Source organism: Pelobates fuscus, chromosome 11 (genome assembly GCF_036172605.1).
Source record: "Pelobates fuscus isolate aPelFus1 chromosome 11, aPelFus1.pri, whole genome shotgun sequence".
NCBI lineage: Eukaryota > Metazoa > Chordata > Amphibia > Anura > Pelobatidae > Pelobates > Pelobates fuscus.
The window spans coordinates 40,080,952-40,102,683 of NC_086327.1; the positions used below are offsets into that span (position 1 = coordinate 40,080,952).

At 39.9% G+C, this 21,732-nt stretch overlaps 1 protein-coding gene across 1 annotated transcript in view; it reads left to right on the top strand.

The window, feature by feature from the left end:
• LOC134578113 (cdc42 effector protein 4-like) overlaps positions 1-13,483 on the top strand; it is a 32,229-nt gene extending 18,746 nt beyond the window's left edge. Inside the window, exon 3 of the mRNA XM_063437110.1 lies at positions 11,107-13,483. Coding sequence (XP_063293180.1) covers positions 11,120-12,034 — 915 coding nt within the window. The 5' untranslated portion in view covers positions 11,107-11,119 and the 3' untranslated portion in view covers positions 12,035-13,483. The remainder of the gene's footprint in view (positions 1-11,106) is intronic.
• Positions 13,484-21,732: the final 8,249 nt, after the last annotated feature.

Here is a 21,732-nt window from a genome sequence, read left to right on the forward strand (position 1 = left end):
CCCCGTGCATTACGCCTTCCCAGTAGCCATATGCAAGAATTGATGTGATGCTTTCAATAAATATTCCATCCAAACACAGCTGGACTTGTTATCACTAATGCGGAAGGGAAGCTTTATGGATAAACTGAGAGGGACAGATCTCAGGGGAACAAGGCAAGTGTCAAATTATTCAAAACCATTTTGCCTCCTTACCCTGGGATAGTTTTTTGTTGTTGTTTTTTTGGGGGGGGGAGGGGGAGCCATTTTCTAAGATCTAGTTTAGGGGTGGGCAACTTTCGGCACTCCAGATGTTGATCGCCCATAGTGCGTGGCCAATATTACTGCTGTAAGAGCATTATGGGAAATGCAGTCCACAACATCTGGAGTGCTAAAGGTTGCCTACCCCAATATAGTTGTAGTTCTTTCTAGAGAGGGAACGTGTTTTTGTTCAGATTATTTTACAGATAATCGTAGTATCAACAAAAGTAACTATTTAAATTTTTAAAGTTCTGTCGCTGCATCTAATATTTACTGTTGCATTTACTTATCCATATATTTAACAAAGTCCACACCCGGGCCGGATTAACATAGGGGCTGATGGGGCTGCAGCTCCAGGCCCATGGAATAGGCCCATTGATTTAAATAAAAACCCTTTTTACTTTATTTATTTACACACTACTCTTAGGGATTCCACCTGGCATTATTTTTTTGGCACAGCCAGTATTTAAGGCTGCCTGGCTGGTGCCAATATTACAGTCATACTGGCAATACAAATGCTGGTATTTTTCTCAGTATAAACAGATTACTGTGCAATACCAGCACTGGCCAGTAGGGGACCCTATGTGTGGAGGGAGGCAGGGATGGGAAGTTCCAGCATATACCTCCATGCCTCACTCTACTCACTGATCTGCAGGAGAGCAGCTACAGAGAGTCCAGACAGCAACTCCCACCCTGCAGAGAAAGCCTACAGCTCAGGGAACTGAGGGATGGGGGGGAAAGGCTGCAAGGAGACATGGGGACACTGAGACACTAAGGGACATTGGGAGACAGTATGACACTTGGGGACACACACACATGGGGACACAGTGCCCCTTAGTCTCCCATTCCCCCTTAGTCTCTCAGTGTCCCCTAGTCTCTGTGACTCACTGTCTCCAAGCTAGTGTCCCTAGTTTCTGTGGCCTGGTGTATGTGCCCCCATGTCCCTGGTGTCTGTGTTCCCTTGTCTTCAACTGTCCCCTATTTTCTCAGTGTCCCCATGTGTCCCCTAGTCTCCTGGTGTCTCCGTGTCCCCAGGTCTCCCCATGTTCCTTGTGTTCTAGTGACATGGGGACATAGACACATGGGAATACTGGAGGACACGGAGACATGGGGCATTGAGACACTGTGATACATAGGGTCACTGGGGACACTGGGAGACATGGGGCACTGATACACTGAGACCTGGAGTAATCGACACATGGGGGCACTGAGTCATGAGGGCACTGGGAGACATGGAGACACTGGGAGCAGTCCATCTATAAAGCAGAATCAAACTGTAAGTAGTTTGGTGATTTTACAGCATTTTCTCTTGTCACTCCTTGGGATTTACATCATGTGATGTCACCCATACTTAATTAATTATGCAAATTAGTAAGGCCGGTATGTTTTTCCAAGAAAGGTGGCAACGCTAACTACTTTTCACATACTCTTGCTTAAGTATGGAAGCATAAGAGGGATGTATGGGAACAAAACCTGTGTAGACTTGCTGACAATGAATATAGTTAAGGTAATGCTGACTTTGGTCTCTCTAACACTGTGGCATGTTTCCTTTCTTCTACACTCACTACATACAGCTTTTCTCTGTCCTAGACTATATACCAGGAACTTCTGCCTGCTAGTAAGAAGGTTAGGGGACAGTCCTTAGAAAGCGTTGAGCTAGCGCATCATTAGACACATTTATGCCAAGCTCAGGGTGCTGTCTGCATAGTATGCCCTTAGTTGGCCAGCTGCATGATTGCTATGTTTTAAGCTGCAGGGTTAAAACTAGGGGGCCTGGCACCCAGACTTCATTGAGCCGAAGTGGTCTGGCTGGCCTTCCAATTCTTTGGCAGACATGTCCTCTTTTTGGGCATGTTCGCCCCTTTGGCAGGTTATGCGATTTTGTGTCAGTGGCACACCCTTTTACCGCACCAATTGACTTCCTGCTTGACTGGACACTGCTGTTAGGGGGCATTGATTTACTTGAAAGACGAAAACAAATTAGAGGGAGATTAGCATAGGGTATGTGTTTTCTTATAGCTGCTGTTTTCTTTCTCTCCAGCACCATCTCCATCAGATACTTGACGCTTGGGAGTGTTTTAGTGTTTTTGGTCGATACGATTCTGTACTTAGGCCCATCATAATTGTCAGCACCAGGGCCACTGGGCTGTTAACCCCTTAAGGACACATGACGTGTGTGACACGTCCTGATTCCCTTTTATTCCAGAAGTTTGGTCCTTAAGGGGTTAAACTGGCCCTGTACACACCTCTTTATCCTGCAACTGGGCGCCTCCATTTTAGCTCCCTGTCAATCATCGTTATAAACTCTGCACCTGGCCCTCAGCATAGAGAAAACACACAGAATAGAAGATAAAGGATCAATGTTTCTCTTTCTCTTAATTTGCATAGTTTGTCCTGTCTTCACCTTGTCTGAATAGGAGTATGACGCAATGTGTGTAGCATCACATGGAAACTAAATATGAATCCAATTTATTGGTGATTCAGTGTTTTTATTGCAGGAATGCCATAATTCCCTTTTAATTTCACTAGATACTTTATGATGTTTTTGTCATTTTAAGCTTTTTTTGGAAACTCTTACTGCTATTGATGCAGATTTTTAAATGAGTAAAAGTTGGGCCGTCTAAAATTATTTATTTCTTTATTCCACACTTTATGCCCTGAAATATTTGTTTGCGAAGAAATGAACACTCTGTAGAAGCAAGCATAACTCTTGAATGTGTGGATTGTTCTACTATTTAAAATATTGAGGACCATCCACAGGGAGGCAGGAAGGAAGGAAGTGCAAGAGTTGAATGGGTCCTCATCCCGTCTTTCATTTCAGCCCAGCCCCATGAGAGAAGCTGCTGATTAACACAGTGTGGATGAGCAGACAGAGTTTGTGTAACTGCAGGAAGTCTGTGACTGTTTTGTAGACCTCATCGTTAACAGGTGGGGATGGGTTGAGATTGCCAAACCTGTGGCTGCATCACTGGTTGTATATCCAGACGCTTACTTCATCGCTCTCTCTGACATTCTGTTCCCGGTACTGACTGATTAAGAAAGTATTGTTTGTTAAAGCAAACATGTCACCCATAAATGTGTAGTAGATGAGGTCAGTTTCAGGTGAGTAATACAAATTTCAATATACACCTTGTGCTTGTGAAATCGGTTCTTAGAGAATCACTATGTGTGCTATGCAATGTGCCAATCAATTTTCTTTCTGTGAGATGAATAGATTTAAATTTATGACAAAGTAGATGATGGTACATCAGTCACCCCGTGATGGCCTAAAATACTTCTAAAATACTTTGGGTGCATTCCTGTGATGTAGAACTAAATTCTAGAATGCTAACATTGTGTGTCTGTCTTAACTGGATGCACTGGATATTTTCATTCAAATAGATTACTGTCCTTTTGAGACTTATACTGTGTTTCAGCCATTCTAATTATTCAATATATTCTACTGGAAGTGCACACGGTACTTATGGTGTTGACTTTACACCAGGGTAAGCTAAAGGTTTTGAGCCTCCCAGCATAATGCTCAGTGTGTCCCTTTTAAGGTTTTCATGACATTGCTTAACTTTTTTTTTTTTTTTTTTTTTTTTTTTTTAGTGAGGAGACAACTCTTCCCATGTTTTCCTGGCACCAAAGGTTTATTAGGTGCCCCCCCTCCCGCTGGGCTGAAGGGGTAAAAACCCCTTCAGCCACTTACTTTAATCCAGCCCTGGGCTCCCTCTGTGCTGGTGACCTCTCCTCCCCCTGCAGATGTCAGCTCTGAATGCGCATGTGTGGCCAGAGCCACGCGTGCATCCAAACCACCCATAGGAAAGCATTACTCAATGCTTTCCTACGGACGTCCAGCGTCTTCTCACTGATTTTCCACAGTGAGAATAGCGGAAGTGCCTCTAGCGGCTGGCAGTGAGACAGCCACTAGAGGCTGGACACTATAATGGTCCTTTAACTACTCTAAACCTCAGTATAATTCCCATGTCCTCACATTGTCTTACAGAATTTCATACGTGTATTTCGATTTCTATAGCCGAGCTTGGCACAAGAAATCTACTAGCACAAACTCCATGATTGATTACGATTTGTACTAAGTAAGCATATGCGTGGGTCGGGTGTTTTATTTTTTTTATTTATTTTTTTGCTTTGTTAGAACTTGCATGAAAGGATGGACACAACCTTAAGAATAATTGAAAGGTTTTACTTTGGAAGCACTTGCATAAATTGAAATACATGAGTCCATTAAAGGACTTGATACATTTGAATGCAGAATGTCGGGGGAAAGAAAAGACCATTCTAAAATATACTGTACCAACTGATCTTGAAATTGGATTGATTGAGTTGTGAACTTTCACTTCCACAACTATAGCCCAAAGACCAATACCGTTCCTCCAGAAATATCCTTTTTCATAAAGTCCAGATTTGCAGAATTAAACAAAAAATGTATTTAGCAGATGAATTAGAAGTTGAAAAGGAGATTAACTACAATGTATCAATGCACAAGGAGATTAACTATGCTTTTCAAGGGTGAGATTTAGAGTTTGGTCTGATATTAGAGACAATTTACAGCTGTGGGTGCCTAAGGCATCTGAGCAAAGAAACTTAAAGGACCACTCTAGTGCCAGGAAAGCATACTCGTTTTCCTGGCACTAGAGTGCCCTGAGGGTGCCCCCACCCTCAGGGACCCCCTCCCGCCCTGCTCTGGAAAGGGGAAAAGGGTTAAAACTTACCTTTTTCCAGCGCTGGGCGGAGAGCTCTCCTCCTCCTCTCCGCCTCCGTTCCTCCCCGTCGGCTGAATGCGCACGCGCAGCAAGAGCTGCGCGCGCATTCAGCCGGTTGCATAGGAAAGCATTCATAATGCTTTCCTATGGACGCTTGCGTGCTCTCACTGTGATTTTCACAGTGAGAATCACGCAAGCGCCTCTAGCAGCTGTCAGTGAGACAGCCACTAGAGGAAAAAGGGGAAGGCTTAACTAATTGATAAACATAGCAGTTTCTCTGAAACTGCTATATTTATAAAAAAAATTAGTTAACCCTAGCTGGACCTGGCACCCATACCACTTCATTAAGCTGAAGTGGTCTGGGTGCCTAGAGTGGTCCTTTAATGTGTGAGTTGTCCATTTTACTTTAGTAAGCCTAGCAATCCTTCCGAGCCACTGTACAGGGGAATTAGGTGTGAGGATTGTCAGTCGTGCTGTGACCAGGGATGTGAACTAAGAGATCTGTCTGAATATATGAGTAGCATTACAGAGTAACTAAGATGTGAGAGGCGTCCGTTATAGTGAAACCAGGAAGTCCGTTCCTGCGATAAAAAGAGATTAGATGTATGCGAGGTCACGGATTTAGACTTGAAGAATGGAGATTGTCTAAAAAAAAAAAGAGAATTTATTTTAAAAAAATTTTTTATATATATATAGTTAGTAAGAACTATAAGGATGTAGAATTCTCTGCCTGAAGATTTTTAAACAACAATTTGATAAATACTTGCGAAAACATAATATGCAGGGATATCATTTCTTATTAGTGGGGTAATAGCTGCTTGATCCAAGGATATATCTGACTTCCATTTTGGGGTCAAGAAGGTATTTGTTTCCTAGTTTGTTGCAAAATTGAAAGTGCTTCAGACTGTTTTTTTTGCTTTCTTTTGGATCAACCGCAAAAACACATGTGTGAAAGTGAACTTGATGGACGCAAGTCTCGTTTCAGCTATGTAACTATGAGAGATGCCAGTATGATGGATCTATGGTCTGGATGTTAGGAATAGGTCATCTGGGGTGTACTGGTGTTGAGACCTGAAATATAATGGGTAATATTTGAGCAATGGGGAATTGATTGAATAGGAATGTTAATTGATCTCAGACTTGATTTTTAACCCTTCTGGAGGAGAACACCCAAATTAAACCTTGCAAAATAGGATAATATGACTAGAATCACTTGCATTTCAGAAAAAATATGATCATGTAGTATGTCAATGCATAAAATTCAAAAGTAGCATTTTCAGTAGACTTTCCCTGAAAGACTGGACCAGATTTCTTACTGAGTGATTTTGGCATCTGTCTAGAGGCACATGATTTATAGGGGTACCACCGTAGCCTACTCTGCATGTTAAAAGCAGCCATCTTCAGTGCTGATGTTTTCCCAGAATGCAAATATTGTCGAATATAAAAATTGTCGAATATAAAGAACTTTTCAAATTTGAAGGTTTTATGGAGGAAGTGCCTCTAGTAGAAGACTGTCTTTACAGACACTGGAGGCTTGTTTTAACCCAAATGTAAACATTGACATTTCTGAGAAAACACAATGTCTAACATTGTCTGAGAAAAAGGGGCCGCATCTGTATAACTAAACCATGTTTTTTGGATTCTTATTGTCGTCATAAGGTGAAATGTGTTTTGTTATGTGCAGTTATTTCCTGATGGAGCTTGGGATTTTTGTGGGACCTTGTAAAAAAAAAAAAAAAACACACAAAGAGGAATAATAGAGTCGTAAAGACTTTTTGTGTGGTCAATCCTTAGTAAAAATTTCAAGATCTTCAAGATAGCTTGTTCTATTAACCCAAGATGGATTAAAACAATCTGTTTAGTCCCTTTTACCTGTTGATAAATTACCTCAGACTCTTGAAGTTTAGTCAGTCATGTCAGCAATAATCATTTTTACCCAATTTTTGCCCCTTATTATATTAAAAACTATGTGAAGTAACAGAATTCTACAGTACTCTATTTATTTTTTGCTTTTTAACATTTATGTATGTATTTTCTCCCCATTACGTTGGATCCCCTGATTAGAGGATGTTTTTTAGACTTTTCTACTCGGCTCTAGAACCACTTGTCTGGTGATAATGTGCAACTCATGGTAGTCAAGTGTCTGTCACGCTTGATGAGACTCAGCTGTTCTGTATCAAACTGTGATGAGATGTTTTTAAGTTGAAAAATGTGACCTGAACTAATCTGTTGCACTGATTAGTGGCTGAAATGAATGATGATAAATTGTAAAACCCAAAAAACAATGGTCCCTAGTCACTTGTGATTTATTTTATTTCCCCCTTTCATCTTTTAGCATGGGAAGGGCTGTGCATGTGAGATAGTTACTTAAACTGACAGTAATGTGTAGATACCTTTTTGATCTATTTAAAAGAAAATATAGATAGGTTTAAAGGATCACTATAGGGTCAGGAACACAAACGTGTATTCCTGACCCTATAGTGTTAACACCACCATCTAGCCCCCCTGGGCCCCTCATGCCTCCATAGATATAGTAAAAATCTTACTGTATTCAAGCCTGAAGCTGTAGATCTGCATGCTGTCAGACTCAGAAAAACAAGCAGTCTGCTGACACGTGGTAGCCTGATCCAATCACAGTGCTTCCCCATAGGATTGGCTGAGACTGACAAGGAGGAAGATCAGGGGCAGAGCCAGCATGATTCAAATACAGCTCTGACCAATCAGCATCTCCTCATAGAGATGAATTGAATCAATGAATCTCTATGAGGAAAGTTCAATGTCTGCATGCAGAGGGAAGATATACTGAATCACAGGATGCTGTGCACAGTGCTGCCCTGTGCTCCGCTGACAGCATATTATGCCTCCATCAACTCCGAAGTCCCTCTGGTTCACTCTGAGTGACTGCAACTGGAGGTGTTCCTAGCTTTCAATGTAAACACTGTATTTTCTCAGAAAATACAGTGTTTACATGAGAGAGGCTGCAGGGAGAGCTATAGTTCTCACCTGAACAACCTCATTAAGATGAAGTTGTTCAGGTGACTATAGTGTCCCTTTAAATTGTATATAAAAAAAAAAAGTCCCATAACTTTTTTTTTATTTTTTTTATTTATGGGAATTTTAAATGCAGATGTACATTTGTGTGTAGTATTGGTGTTTTGTATATAATTTTGGAGTTACAATTCAGGGGTGTCTTTTTATATTGTGTGTGTGTGTTGTGTTTGATTGCTGGGATATCTGCACATGTACTGCCACATACATACTTGCACATTAACAAACAAACCGACACATACACAGTCATATACACACATAGTGGCACAGCTACACAAACTGGCAGGTACACACACATTGGCAGACACACACACACACACACGTTTATATTTGCTGTTCACTTACCTTTTTTCTTCCTTCAGTGCTGCTGACTGAGGCTGGTGTGCCAGGTGCTCCATACCCACTGCTCCCTTTCTCCCTCCAGCTTGTGCTCTAACAGGGTGCTGTCACTTCCTCCCAGCATCCCATACGACAGAGGTCCGGCCGAGGCACCTGACCGGACCCCTGTTTAGCAATACCCATCGGGCGTCCCTGAATGCTTAGGCCACCCAACGGGCAAATTGCCACAGGACCCCAATTTTGTTCTTGCGGAACACCAATTGGGAAACGCCCTCTAGGCCAATATGCGTCATTTGTGCTCATGCAAAAGCACTTCACCAGGTTTCTACACATTGGATGGCTAACTTGCGTGCTGATGTGCACGCCCACATCCCTCCTCCCATTTTAGTCTCTAGGTTTTTTGGGGGGGGGTTTCCCTCAAGTTTTGTTATTTCCCAGCCATCATCACTTACGACTGTAGCTAAAAATGCTCGGTCTGTGGAGGATCTGGCAGTCTTGTGAGATCTTCCATAAACCTCAGTGTTGTACTCTCCTACGTGCGCGAGAGTACAACACTGAACACAGACGTGGGCTCCTGGCAGATGAAGCTTATGTGAGGACCATAGAGAGTGACAGAGCCACTTTAAGTTTAATGGAATTTCAACATGAAATGACTGAGGCTGGAAACGGAGTGGCCGTGCTATGTACAAGTCATCATATATAATTATATGTGCACTGTCTCTAAGAACTTAGTTTGCAAATTTGCTTTGTAGTTTCTTTTGTTCTTTCCTTGTGTCTGTTGTGTTGAAGCTGTATCATTCCATTAGCTGACATACTATGTGTTTTTTTTTTTCTATTTTTTTTTTCTTACTCCAGTGACTTTTGAGCGCAATACACGTGTGTGTGTGTGTGTGTGTGTGTGTGTGTGTGTGTGTGTGTGTGTGCGTGTGTATATATATATAAATAAATAAACTGCTTACTTGAAAGAATTTTGTGCTTCCAAGTTCTACTGGTAGAACTTTCATTGTCGTGGCTCACATAGGCAGCCAACAGGTGTATTTTTTTATTAAAGCAATGTGATCTGTTAATGGTGTGTTGAATTTTGCCATGATATGTTAAAGACAAGGTGTGCCCTTTCCCCTCGGCATCAAGGCTTTGTCATTCATGTTTTGTTTGTTTAAGCAATGTGAAACGAGCTGCTATAAGAAGGACTTTTTTTTAGTTTTTCTCACAAATCAATCTCATTTCTGAAATTCTTGAGCTAAATTAGAATTCGTTGCACTGACTATTATATTGAATACTAAAAGAAACACTGGTGGGGCTGTTACAGTGCTGCTAACTCCTGACGTCTGACTGAATAGAAGGGGAAAAAGCAAAGCCAGTGAGAACTTGTGAATAAACTCCCTCTGAGTACTACTACTAGAAGCCTCTGCACCGCAATCTTCTGTGTTTGATTTTAGGTGTCCAGCCAGCTTTGTACCCAAGAAACCATAACCCAAGTCCATTATTTTACAGTTACTATGTGCGATTTCTGAGAAAAGACCTGTTCCTTTCTGATATTGAAGTCTTGGGTTTCTGTGCTGTAATCTGAGCCCAGACATGATCGATCAATCATCTGGAGCAAATCTATTTATTTATAAAATATTTTACCAGGCTGGATACATTGAGATTTCTCTCATTTTCAAGTATGTCCTGGGTCCACAAAACATTGCATTGTTACAATAGGATACAATATGACTTTGAAAATATTTTACACTTTCTCAAATCGTTGACGTTCACTTCTATTGAATATGTTGCAAAGCATAATTCTCCTACTGACAATGGAGGAACTCACACTCTATGTGCCATAGTAATGTTCCATTCAGAGCCTGAAAATATTCTCAAATTGTAAATCAAGATTAAAATCACTTTTTTATAAGGAATAGAAGATATCATGAATTAGTGAATCCATCGAAAACGGTTAACAAAGCTACGTTGTATTTTAACCGTTTTTTATTCTTTGCTTTCTGTTAGTTTGCCAAGTAGTGTTTTGTGTTTGTGCGTTGCGCACAGTTCTCATATTTGATAAAGTAGAAGAACCAAGGTCGGCTGAAGAAAAATAACTGATGCTTGCATAATAGGCTGGGGGGGATGCAAGTCCAGTCTGAAGTCAATCAGTGTGTGGATTCCTTACAAGTTAATTGCTAAAATGGCTATTGAGGTTTTTTTTTTTTTAAGAGCAACCAGGTTTGTCAATAGTCCTCTTAGAGGACTCTTTGCACTGGGCTTTAATACAGTCACTTATTTTTATTTGTTTCTTTATTTTACCCAGACGTGACCAAATTAAGTGAACGGAGATTTTAAAGCATTCCTTTATTGTGTGAGTTGAATTGTTTGTTGTGATTGTGGTTGAAGGAGAGCAGCTGCTCTCATTATATAGCTTTTCTGATGGGGAGCTATATTAAGACCAACTGCCTTTAACCCCTTAAGGACACATGACATGTGTGACATGTCATGATTCCATTTTACTCCAGAAGTTTGGTCCTTAAGGGGTTAAAAATATTGTGTTTGCATTGTGTGCATTTCCTCCTATCGCCATATAAGTTTACAAAACTGTGATTATGCCATATGTCAACATTAGTAGATGCTAACAAGTCCATGCTGGCATATTTTAATTTATTTTTTATTTTTTTATTTGTCGTGTTAACAATCGATTATGTGGTATGGTGATGGACATAGAAGTACTGGTAACATTTTCTATATTTCAAGTATTGCTTTCTTATTGTTCCGATATTCATTTTATTTATTTATGTTGCAGATCCTGTGCCAAGATGCCAATCCTCAAGCAGTCAAGCTCACACACAAAGAAGCGAACCCGCATTGATCGAGAGATGATTAGCGCTCCTCTGGGAGACTTTAGACACACAATGCATGTCGGGAGAGGGGGAGATGTGTTTGGAGACACCTCCTTTCTTAGCAACCATGGCCCTTCCTCTGCCCCAGCTGTGGAAGCCCAGGCACCCAGCAAGAATGGTCTCACAAAAACCATTTCTAAGGAACACGAAGAAACCAAAATGGCTGACTCTCTTAGTCAACTTTCACAGTCATCTGGAATAGGCTCTGGTGCGGGAAGTGTCTCTTCTAGTCCTGTTAATAATGTGCCATCCAAAGATGATAGCATGTGGAATAATAGCAACAGTGGTAGACAGCCTGATCAGTTTGATTGGCTCTCACCTGACAGTGACTGTGGGCTGAAGCATGCCGAGTCAATGCTGTCCTTCCATCTTGACCTTGGTCCTTCCATCATGGATGAAGTATTGGGAGTTATGGACAGAGATGACCCCACCTCTGACTGGAATAGCCCAGATGACCAATGCAATTTTGGCTACAAGTTCTCCCCTGTCCATGCTCCAGATAACGAAAAACACATATCTTCTGCTGTGGAACCACAAGAAATCCATTGTAGTCAGTCCAGTACTCTTCCTGCTGTAAATTCTGGTATGGACTATAATACCAGCACCATGTCTGAAAAACTGCAGGAAAACAGTTCGGCGTATGAAGAGGACAGCGAAGAAGAAAAACGGTCTATTTATGAAGGTATGGCAGATAGTCCACAGCAGCATGAACACAGTTTACGTAGAAATCACCATGTTGAGGTGGAAGAAGAGGATGAAGATGACGATGATGAAGAAGCGGGACAGGGATACACATTCGACGAGGACATTGATGATGAAATTGGAGTATAGGAATGAAAGAAGCCTTATAAAACCTTTTTATTTTTTGCTTTCTTGACTGTAAGACTACAGTGACCGCATCAAGGTCAACAATTGCAATGGGATCAAACTTTTTTAAGGAAAATAAAGTAGATACCATTTTTTTCCTTTTACTTTGTTAAACAAGGGACATGTAAGTACAGAAGCAACAGACTTTATATGGACTCCTCCTTCCCTTGATATTTTTGGCCCTAGTGTGGATTTTATTTTTGAGAGACATCGACTCACTTAACTCACTTTTGTAAACTTATTCTAGTTAATGGTTTTGCCTTCTTTCCCATCTCCCAGTGTTTGTTATAATAAAAATGTAATTTATAGTAATGTAAGAAGGCCACTGTTTAGGTATGGTATTTTTTTTTTTTTGCATTTTGGATTATTCTAAAAGACTATAAGGAACGTGAGAAAGGGAAACTATTATTTTTGTCAAATTATTATTTTATGAAGTCCCTGTGCAGTTTTATTGTTGTATTAAAGTGCTATATTGTACTACAATTATTACACATACCCTAATTTTTGTCATATGCGTTCCTGTAGGGGAGAGTCTCTCCTTCTGGCTTCAGCCTCTCAGCTAAGCAACATTTAGCATTCCATATGCTATGAATCGAATCTCCCATAATGCTCTACCACCTTCTGTCGGGCAGAGCATCGTGGTACATACCATATAGTGCACAGGATCTTGAGTGGCTGGCGTACACTGCCAAATTTGGTTTAACATAGAATTTCTATTTTACAGTAGCAGTTTTGTGACTGATGGATTTATTTCAGATTAGGTTAGATATGGTCAAGTTCTGAGAATTGTAAAGGAAAAGCATTAAAATTCACAATGGTTGCACATATTTACACTACAATATTTATTTTCAAAAGCAAGTGGAATTTTAGAAAGCAAAAATAATAGTTTCATATTATATGGGTGATGGCAAAAAAAGTGACAAATATTTTTTGGAAGAAAATTAGGAGATTTTACCACAGGCTGTTGCACCTGATATCTGTAATAATTTTCATAGAAATTTCTTTTTATAGACTATTATTGAAACGGAGAATATATTTCCTTTTTTTTTTTTTTTTTTTGTATATAGTTTATTTGTGAATATGATGTCATTTTTAAATACACAAGTGGGGTACACAGACTCATGCCAAAGTAATAGGAAGATATTTGAAAATTGGTTTTGTTTTACCTCTGGATAAATATTGCTTATTGAAGAATGCTTGTAAAATAATGCTCCCATTTAAATATAGACATAAAGTGTGAAAAAAGTCAGTGTTTGTGTTACTTTTAAGAAGTAATCCACTTTACAGAACGTTTCATTGTGCTATGTATGGCTGCTAACATCTCCATGAAAATATGAGCAAAAAGTATCATGTTTCCTGTGGAGAAGTTTGGTACAAATTATCATTATTAAATATGAACGATTTTCAAAGAAACGTTCATGTGGAATATAATTTAAAGTGTACCTTTTCAAAGAAAATTTTATTGCGTGTTTAGAAAATAATACCATTTCATCTATACATGGTGCTGTTCAGACTGCTGGAGAGTGCACATAATCTTTTAGGATGTATTCCATGTTTTAATATTCTAGTGAAAGGCTTAAAATAAATGGGGGAGCGGGAAATGCCGAGGTAGGAGGATGAGCAAGAAGGCTTGAACTGAGTATTTAATACTCGCCTCCTCTCTAGCGTGCCACAGCAACCAGAACAAAGTCCCCTCTCCTCCCACCCATCTCCTATGTGAACGGCATTGCTTGGGAGCACTAGCATAGGCATATAGATGCTCCCCTTTGAAACAGACACAAAGGCTTCATTACCAGCACATACACTTGCGAACATTGCATCAACTATCCCTTAATTTCTATACTTTTATTGCTAAAGCAGAAGGTGCTTGTAGAGGAGTAATCTCAGCAATGAAAGTGTTTGCGCTGTGATGGAGAGCAGTAGAGACTTATGCGGTATGGTTCTATTACTCTTCATTGTCAGTTCTGACCGCATAGATTAAACACTACAACCACAGTATGAAGTTCTGTGCTAAGAACTGATTGTCAAATGAGGAGAGGGACCATTTTAATTTTATTTTTTTACAATATTTTTTTTTTTTTTTTTTACATTGGCTAGCAATTCTACAAAGTCATGTCATGTTCCTCTTTGTTTTAAACGCACAGGGAGAAAAGTTACACAAACCTTATTAGGTACACTTTAAAGGGGCACTTGTTACCAAAACAACGTTCTCTTAATGAAGCAGTTTTGGTTTATAGATCATGCCATTGCAGTTTCGCTGCTTAATTCTCTGCCTTTCAGGAGTTAAATCACTTTGTGCAGCCCTAGGCACACCTCCCTGCATGTGACTTACACAACCTTCCTAAACACTTCCTGTAAAGAGTCCTCTAATGTTTACACTTCCTTTATTGCAACTGTAATTTATAATTTCTTATCTCTTGCTCTGTTAATAGCTTTCTTGACCCCACAGGAGCCTCCTGTATGTAATTAAATTTCAAGTAACGGAGCAGGAGATAAAAACTTTCAAAGTAGGTTACATCTGATTGAAAATTTTGTTTTCATGTAGGCTGCATCAGTCTCAGCCAGGGGAGGCATGGCTAGAGCTGCATAAACAGAAACAAAAGTGATTTAACGCCTAAATGGCAGAGAATTGAGCACTAAAACTTCAGAGGCATGATCCATACACAAAAATTGCTTCATTAAGCCAAAGTTGTTTTGGTGACTATAGTGTCTTTTTAAGTTCAATGTCAACAAATCTGGGCAAATTAAACACTTCAAGCGTGTGGGTGTGTATACATATGCATATTGTTAACTTGTTGGTGTGCGTGCAAGATATATACAGCTATTTACAATGTAAATAGGAGACATAATAACTGTATAATAACAGCTTTTCTGAACGACCTGGTAAACTTTACTTTCTTCCTGATTCACATAACACGTCTCTGAGACTACCCTCTCTTAATAAAGAATGTTTGGGTCACAACTGTACTCTTGTGTATTTGCGTTTGAACTTTAAACCTACATGTCCTGATGTTTCAGCATATTTTTTTATGTACTTTGTACATTGTTTTATTACCAAATTGATCTATGAAAATGCTCTTATGATGTTTCTACGCCTCTGTATAAAAAACAAAAACAAAAGTTGCTTCGTAAAAATATGTACTTCACATAATATTTTCATTTTTTTTATTTTAATTATAAATGTTATTTTCTGCATTGAAGAATAATGTGCCATTGTCTTAATTTTTACTTTTGTCCTTCAAATAGCATTGGGAACGTTTTAATTAAATGATGGCTGTCCTTGGCTCTGGGGAGATGATTTGCATGACTTGTAGCTATATCTACATGACATGTTCTTGATGCATGGTTTGCTAACACCTAAAGTCATGCCGAACTTACCTTTCTCCTATTTTTTCCGCTTCTCTTCCTCTCTTAGAATCGATTCTTTTCTTTATTTCTGATCTAGTTTTCTTTACAACATAAGACAAAATAGGGTCTTATGTATTTTTTCTAGGCTTGACCTTCTTTGACCAAGGGAGGAGCTTAAACCCTCTCCTCTTCCTATGTCAGAGAAAGTACTCGCCCTTCTCCTTGACACAGGATATGGAGCTGACTTAAACTAACGTACTCCTCTTGGTCAAAGAAGGTCAAGTGTAGGAAAAATACATAAGACAAAGTAGTCCCTGCTGTGTCTTATGTTTGAAAGAAAACTAGATCAGAAATAGAGAAAAGAATCGATTCTAAGAGAGGAAGAGAAGAGAAAACAAATGGAGAAAGGTACGTTTGGCATGACAGTGCCACTTTAAGATGTCCATAAATTTGCCCATAATACAGAACAGCGCACACATACAAATGCAATTTTTTACAATTTTATAAGGCTACTTAAAATTACATCTCGGCAAACAAAATATGGGGATTCAGTTCCACCATATGGCCTTATTGTGTTGTGGCCACCACTACTTGACGGTGCCCCAATATCGGTGGGTCCTACACAAATTAAATCTGCCCAGACCTAATTCCTCTATGGGTTATGCATTTCTGGATTTTAGCAAGGGATGTGCTCACTGTTCCGCTCTTTCATTCTTGGCCTAAGTAAGACATGGTCATTACACTTACTGGTGGTCAGTTTTGTGAAAGGATCCTTCTAAAAGACTTTGGGTTGAAACAAAGAAAATCTGTCATGTCTGTTTACACCTCGACCTTTTCATTGACGTGCACTACAATGCCGTGGCATTGGTTTCCTGTTTCCAGTACATAAATCCACTAACTGAATTGGCCTAGTGTTTGGAATGAAGTGAAAGATGTATTGTGTTGATTGTCTTCGTCATTTCACCGCTAAATGGTACAGTTTAGCTATTTAGTTCCCTATGTTGTAAATCTATTGTATGGGATGGATTTTTTTTTTTTTTTTTTTGGTAAATCAAGTTTATAGATAGACTTTCAGATATACTGCACTTCAACACTACACCCTGCGTTCAGAACGAACATGTATGGGGGAAAAACAAAACAAAATTCCATATGCTGGAGTTAGTGTTTTCAGTTTTGCCAGTCTAGATTGTAAAATAAGGGTATATATTATCTGTGCAATCAAATCTGGCCAGGATTAGATGGACTCTAAGAACCATAAGCACTGCAGCTTGTAATGGTAGGTATGGTTCAAGATTTCTTTGGGTGCAATGACATTCTTGGGACTTGATACTATTTACTGATTATAATATAGACCCCTAAATTATCGATTAAAGAAAAGCTGTTGAGGAATGTAACAAATTTAATTTTAAAACGCACTCCAGGCACAATATGTTTTTATTGTACTCTGATGCAGATAATACCTCAATGTTTATATTGTACAGCTGGCTGTACTTAAAGTTTGTTTTAAAAAAAAAAAAAGAAAAAAAAAGAGCATATACCTTATTCACTAGGTGTGTTGCCACCTATTGCTGCATAGTTTGTCATATTGCTAACCATGTATAGTCATATTGTTCAAGGAGGAAATGCAAGGAACTTGCAAATTTTGTTTCAGCAGAAGCTCGTCTATATAAGCATATGTGCAAGTGCCTGCTCTATTAAACAGATATAAACATGTTTTTTAATAATAAAGTGAATAATTTTAAAATTGCATCAGACTATTTACAAGTAGGTTTGAAGCTAGTCACCCATCTTGGGACTATTTCTGGGCGGGTCTTCAATTCTAAACTCAGAGACTGCTGTACGTGAATGTTTTGTCAGGAAAATACATTGAGCTTTCTGCCTTTAAGTATGTCATCACAGCCATACCGGCAGCCGAACTGACAACTAGTTTTACAAACCCTGCGACAAGATGTTACCAGCCATTTCAATGTATACAGTTTGTTGTATACAAACTTAACTTCAGAATTACCAGCCATTTCCCAAATTCTTTGTAAAGTTAAATAAATAGATGAAGGAAAAGTGAATAACCAGGATTAGTTTAATTTTTTCTATATGTAAAACTACACACATGATCGCATTGTGTCTCTGCCACCAACAAAATGATGGATGAGGAAATTTCAGCTTTAGGAATCTCATAGCTAAGATTCCAAGTCCTAATATTCTTTAAAGAAAAAAAAAAGCTTAATATGGCCTGGCAAATCACTGACTGCCATTGAACAGCTGTTAAGGCGATGTGCATTAGTGATTAATGTAAGTGAATTACAGTAGCAGTCTTGGCATTTGTGGCTCTTGTGGGGCAAATCTAAATATATAAGGCAAAAAATGTAACTAACTATGGAATTTCGATCCGATTAAAGTCACTGTATTTATATTCCTCCAGTTGTAGACATTCCTGGAATAATCATACAACATATTTTTCCATTTTTACTCCGCCTCTGGCAAAACGTTTTGTTTTTAAAAGAAGTAAGATCCAGAGGAACTGTAGTTCAGCTACACTGACTCTTATTCATCATGTAACAAGCAAAATTTGATTCATAAATGCGTTCGTCAAGCCAGTTAAACGAAGAAAAGGAAAGCACATAAGTAGACCAGGTTATAAAAATTAAAGGGACCCTATAGTCACCAGAACAACTACAGCTAAATGTAGTTGTTCTGGTGAGTATAATGGCTCCCTTAAGGCATTTTCAGAGAAAAGGCAGTGTTTACATTGCCTCTAGGGACACCTCGAAGTGGCGTCTCCTTAGATGGCCACTGGAGGGGCTTCCTGTCTCAGGGCTGCACAGTAAGCAGCCCTGCCATTCAGCGTCCCCACGCACTTTATGGGAATTTTCCTCCTAGAGATGCATTGATTCAATGCATGTCTTTGAGGAGGTGCTGAATGGCCAATTTGGCCCCGCCCCTTACTGATTTTAGCCAATCCAATGCTTTACCCAAAGCATTGGATTGGCTAAAAATGGGCAATTTTGATGATGTCACCAAGGGGTCGGGGCCAGTGCCGGCAGACCTGTGGAGAGATGGAAATAAGGTGAGTTTTAATCCATTCTGAGGGGGGAGGGGGGAGGGGGGAGGGGGGAGGGCGGAGGGGGGCAAGCCACCTAAATGATGGGTTTTTTACTATAGGGTCAGGAATACATGATTGTGTTCCTGACCCTATAGTGATCCTTTAATAGTCGCAGAAGAAAAAAGAAGCCAACAAGGTTATTCACCGAAGTAAGAATTTTTGGCAATCTAAAGGGTTTTAAATTTTAGGCCACAATTTTACTGGATCAGCTGTTTTGGGCTAGAATTTGCAATTTATTTTGCATTCACAATAATGCAGACTTAAGTGTTTAATCCTATATTAATTATTGGCTTTTCTACTTGAAAATAAGATGTAATTTTGTTCTTTCTCAATCTAATTATATAACTAGAATGTACCATTTAACAGAGAACCTATGAAACAAAAATCTATATAAACTGAACAAAACGACTCCAATAAAAAAGAGAAAAAAGGTTATATTGTTGACTTTTTTCAAATACTGTAAAGGAACACTCAAGGCACCATAACCACTACTGACCATTTTATGGTTTGACAACTTACCTGGGTCCTACTGAGTGCCTGTAGCAGCATCCTCTGCTCTCCAGCAGGAGAAGACCAATGTCTCTGTAAAACAAAGCATGGCCGATGCAGGACTGCGCTTTTTGACTGGGAGCGCTCATCCGATGCTCTCTGGCAATGGGTGCGATCCTGTGTGGCCTTACTTTTCTCTACTGGAAACATTTGGATGCAGGGTATGCAACACAGGCAACAGATGAGACAAAGGTAGGTTGTCAAACCATACTAAAACAATTCGACATCTTGCTGTGGGACCGCACCAAGGCTCTCCGGGCACCATAAACACTACATAAGAGTATTTCTTTAACATTTTTTTTATTTTAAGAATGCTTTTTCACTTCATTCTAGGATGCACAGAAAGAAAGCACATAATATACAGAGAAAATTAAATATATATATAATTGATCTGACACGTAGGACACAAAAGCATGGTCAAATAGAGGGAGTGAATGCACTGACTGCTTCAAAGCCAACATTTTAAAACCCTTCTAAATCATAAATTTCCACTTCTTTTCTATCATTTATGCCAAGAAGCCTTTTCCCAGAAAGAACCTGATTTTGTGTTTAGATGTTAGATACATTTTTAGCACATGGTATAAGTAGTTCAGAGAGCAGGAATTAAACGGTAATTGAAGATTATGCTAGCTTTAGTATACTAATAATCTTAATTTTAATAAGGACAGGAGGCTTCCTATTTTGCATTAACTCTCTTTACAAAACTCCATAGCAGTAAAGAAAAACGTAAAGAATAACAATAAATCAATGAGCAGCATAGTCTATATAAGGGTCGTGCTGCCTGCACACTTCGTCTTTCTTTAAGCGACATCCAAGTCCTGACTGAACCCGAAATCAACCAGAAAACCAAACGAAACCAGTAGAAGCATCCTCTGGGAAGCGCTGAACTGGAGGAGACTCCCGATGATCGAAACAAAGAACATGAGACAAACGAAGTCATCAACCAATCAGGCGGAGTCATGAGTTGTCCCGAAATGACATCCAGTGGAGGTCTTGTAGAGGGTTACACTGAAAGGAGAGTATAAAACAGGTTAGGTACTGAACCGTAACTGGTCAAGCAAATGAGCCTTTATCAGCATGCTTTCAAGATGAGATTAGTACGGAGCAGACGACAATAATAATATTATACACTAAAACATGCTCCTGAAAACGATATGTCAGGTCCCTATAACGTGTACCAAAGCGGGACCACAATATGATAAGATAGGAAAACAACAAATTTAACCAGTGAAAAAAAAACATCCGGCACCTCGAGATCCACCTGTCAGGATCGGGATAGGGATCCAACACGCAGAGTACAAACAGGAGCTAGGTACGTATACCGGACCTTAGAATGGCCGGACTAACGTAAGGAGTAAGCAAAGAATGGTCTAGAGACAAGCCGAGGTCGAGGGAAAGAGAGAGCAGGTAAGCGAGAGACAAGCCGGGTCAAAAGGATAATAGAGGTAAGCAGAGTAGAACAAAACGAGCCGGGTCAAAACCAAAGAGACAAATAGACATAAGAGCACTGAGTGACTAGACTAGCTAGAACCACGACAGGGCAATGAACCAATACACAAAACCCTATTTTATACCCTGGTTCTAAATTGATGATCACGCCCCCGACGAGTCCTGATTCGTGCTCGAGGCTTGATTGACAAGTCGGAACGGATCGTCGTCATGACGTCGGCTACTGGGCGCCGCGTCATAAAAGGAGGCGGATCCATCGCGGCCGGCGTGTAAATGGCCGAGAGGACTGCGAGGAACGAGTGAATCAACCCCTCTGAGGGGACGAACGTCTAAGTGTGGCGAAACCGACCTCGCCACGTGTCCTTGGAGGGGGCTGATTGCCCGCCTCTTGCCTTTGGACTATGGACCAGACTTTATGGGAATGTGATACCCCAGATAGCCATACCATGGAGCCTATCCATATAATGAAAGACTATGGGAAAGACTTTAGCTCCATGGCAATTGTACTGTGTGAGTAGGATCTGCGCGCTATTCTGTAGTTTTGTGCGTGCAGATCCCAGCTATCTGGGGATAGGTGAAATGTCTGTGTGTTATGTGTAAATGTGACTTTATGTATTTTAAAGTGTTTTATGTCGTTTTGCAACCATGTGGTTAATGGAGTCTGCCTTTAGTCCTGGGTAATTGGATTACTTCTCCAATTAACTCCAGGGCAGAAGGGAGGAAACCAGGGTGCATTGTGGGGATGTTTTTCTGCCAGCCAGAAAGGAACAAAAGATACTTTTAGTAACTTTTGAACCCCTGGTCGGATTCATGCCATTTTTTAATATGTTGTTCCCCTGAATGGATTGATTGTGGATATGTATTTTTATGTGAATGTGATGTATGGTTTTAAAGTTATGAAAGTTGTGTAAAAGTATATTTTACACTGTATGCATAATGGGATTATGTGTCACACTAAGGGGAGGGGATGTGTGGGAGGTAACATCTATGTCATTGGTTCTTTTATGCCTCCCCCTGGGTGTGGCCTGTATGTGTGAGTTGGAAATAAAAGCCAGGCTGGATGAGCCAGTCCAGAGTTCCTGTTTACCCTCAAAGTGATGTGTCGTCTCATTATTGGGGGAAGGATTTATTGCATGCTGTTCCAGTTGACTGCTAGGAGTACAAGCCTATTCGTATGGTTCCTATTCAATGGTCTACAGCATTCATATGCTTGGGA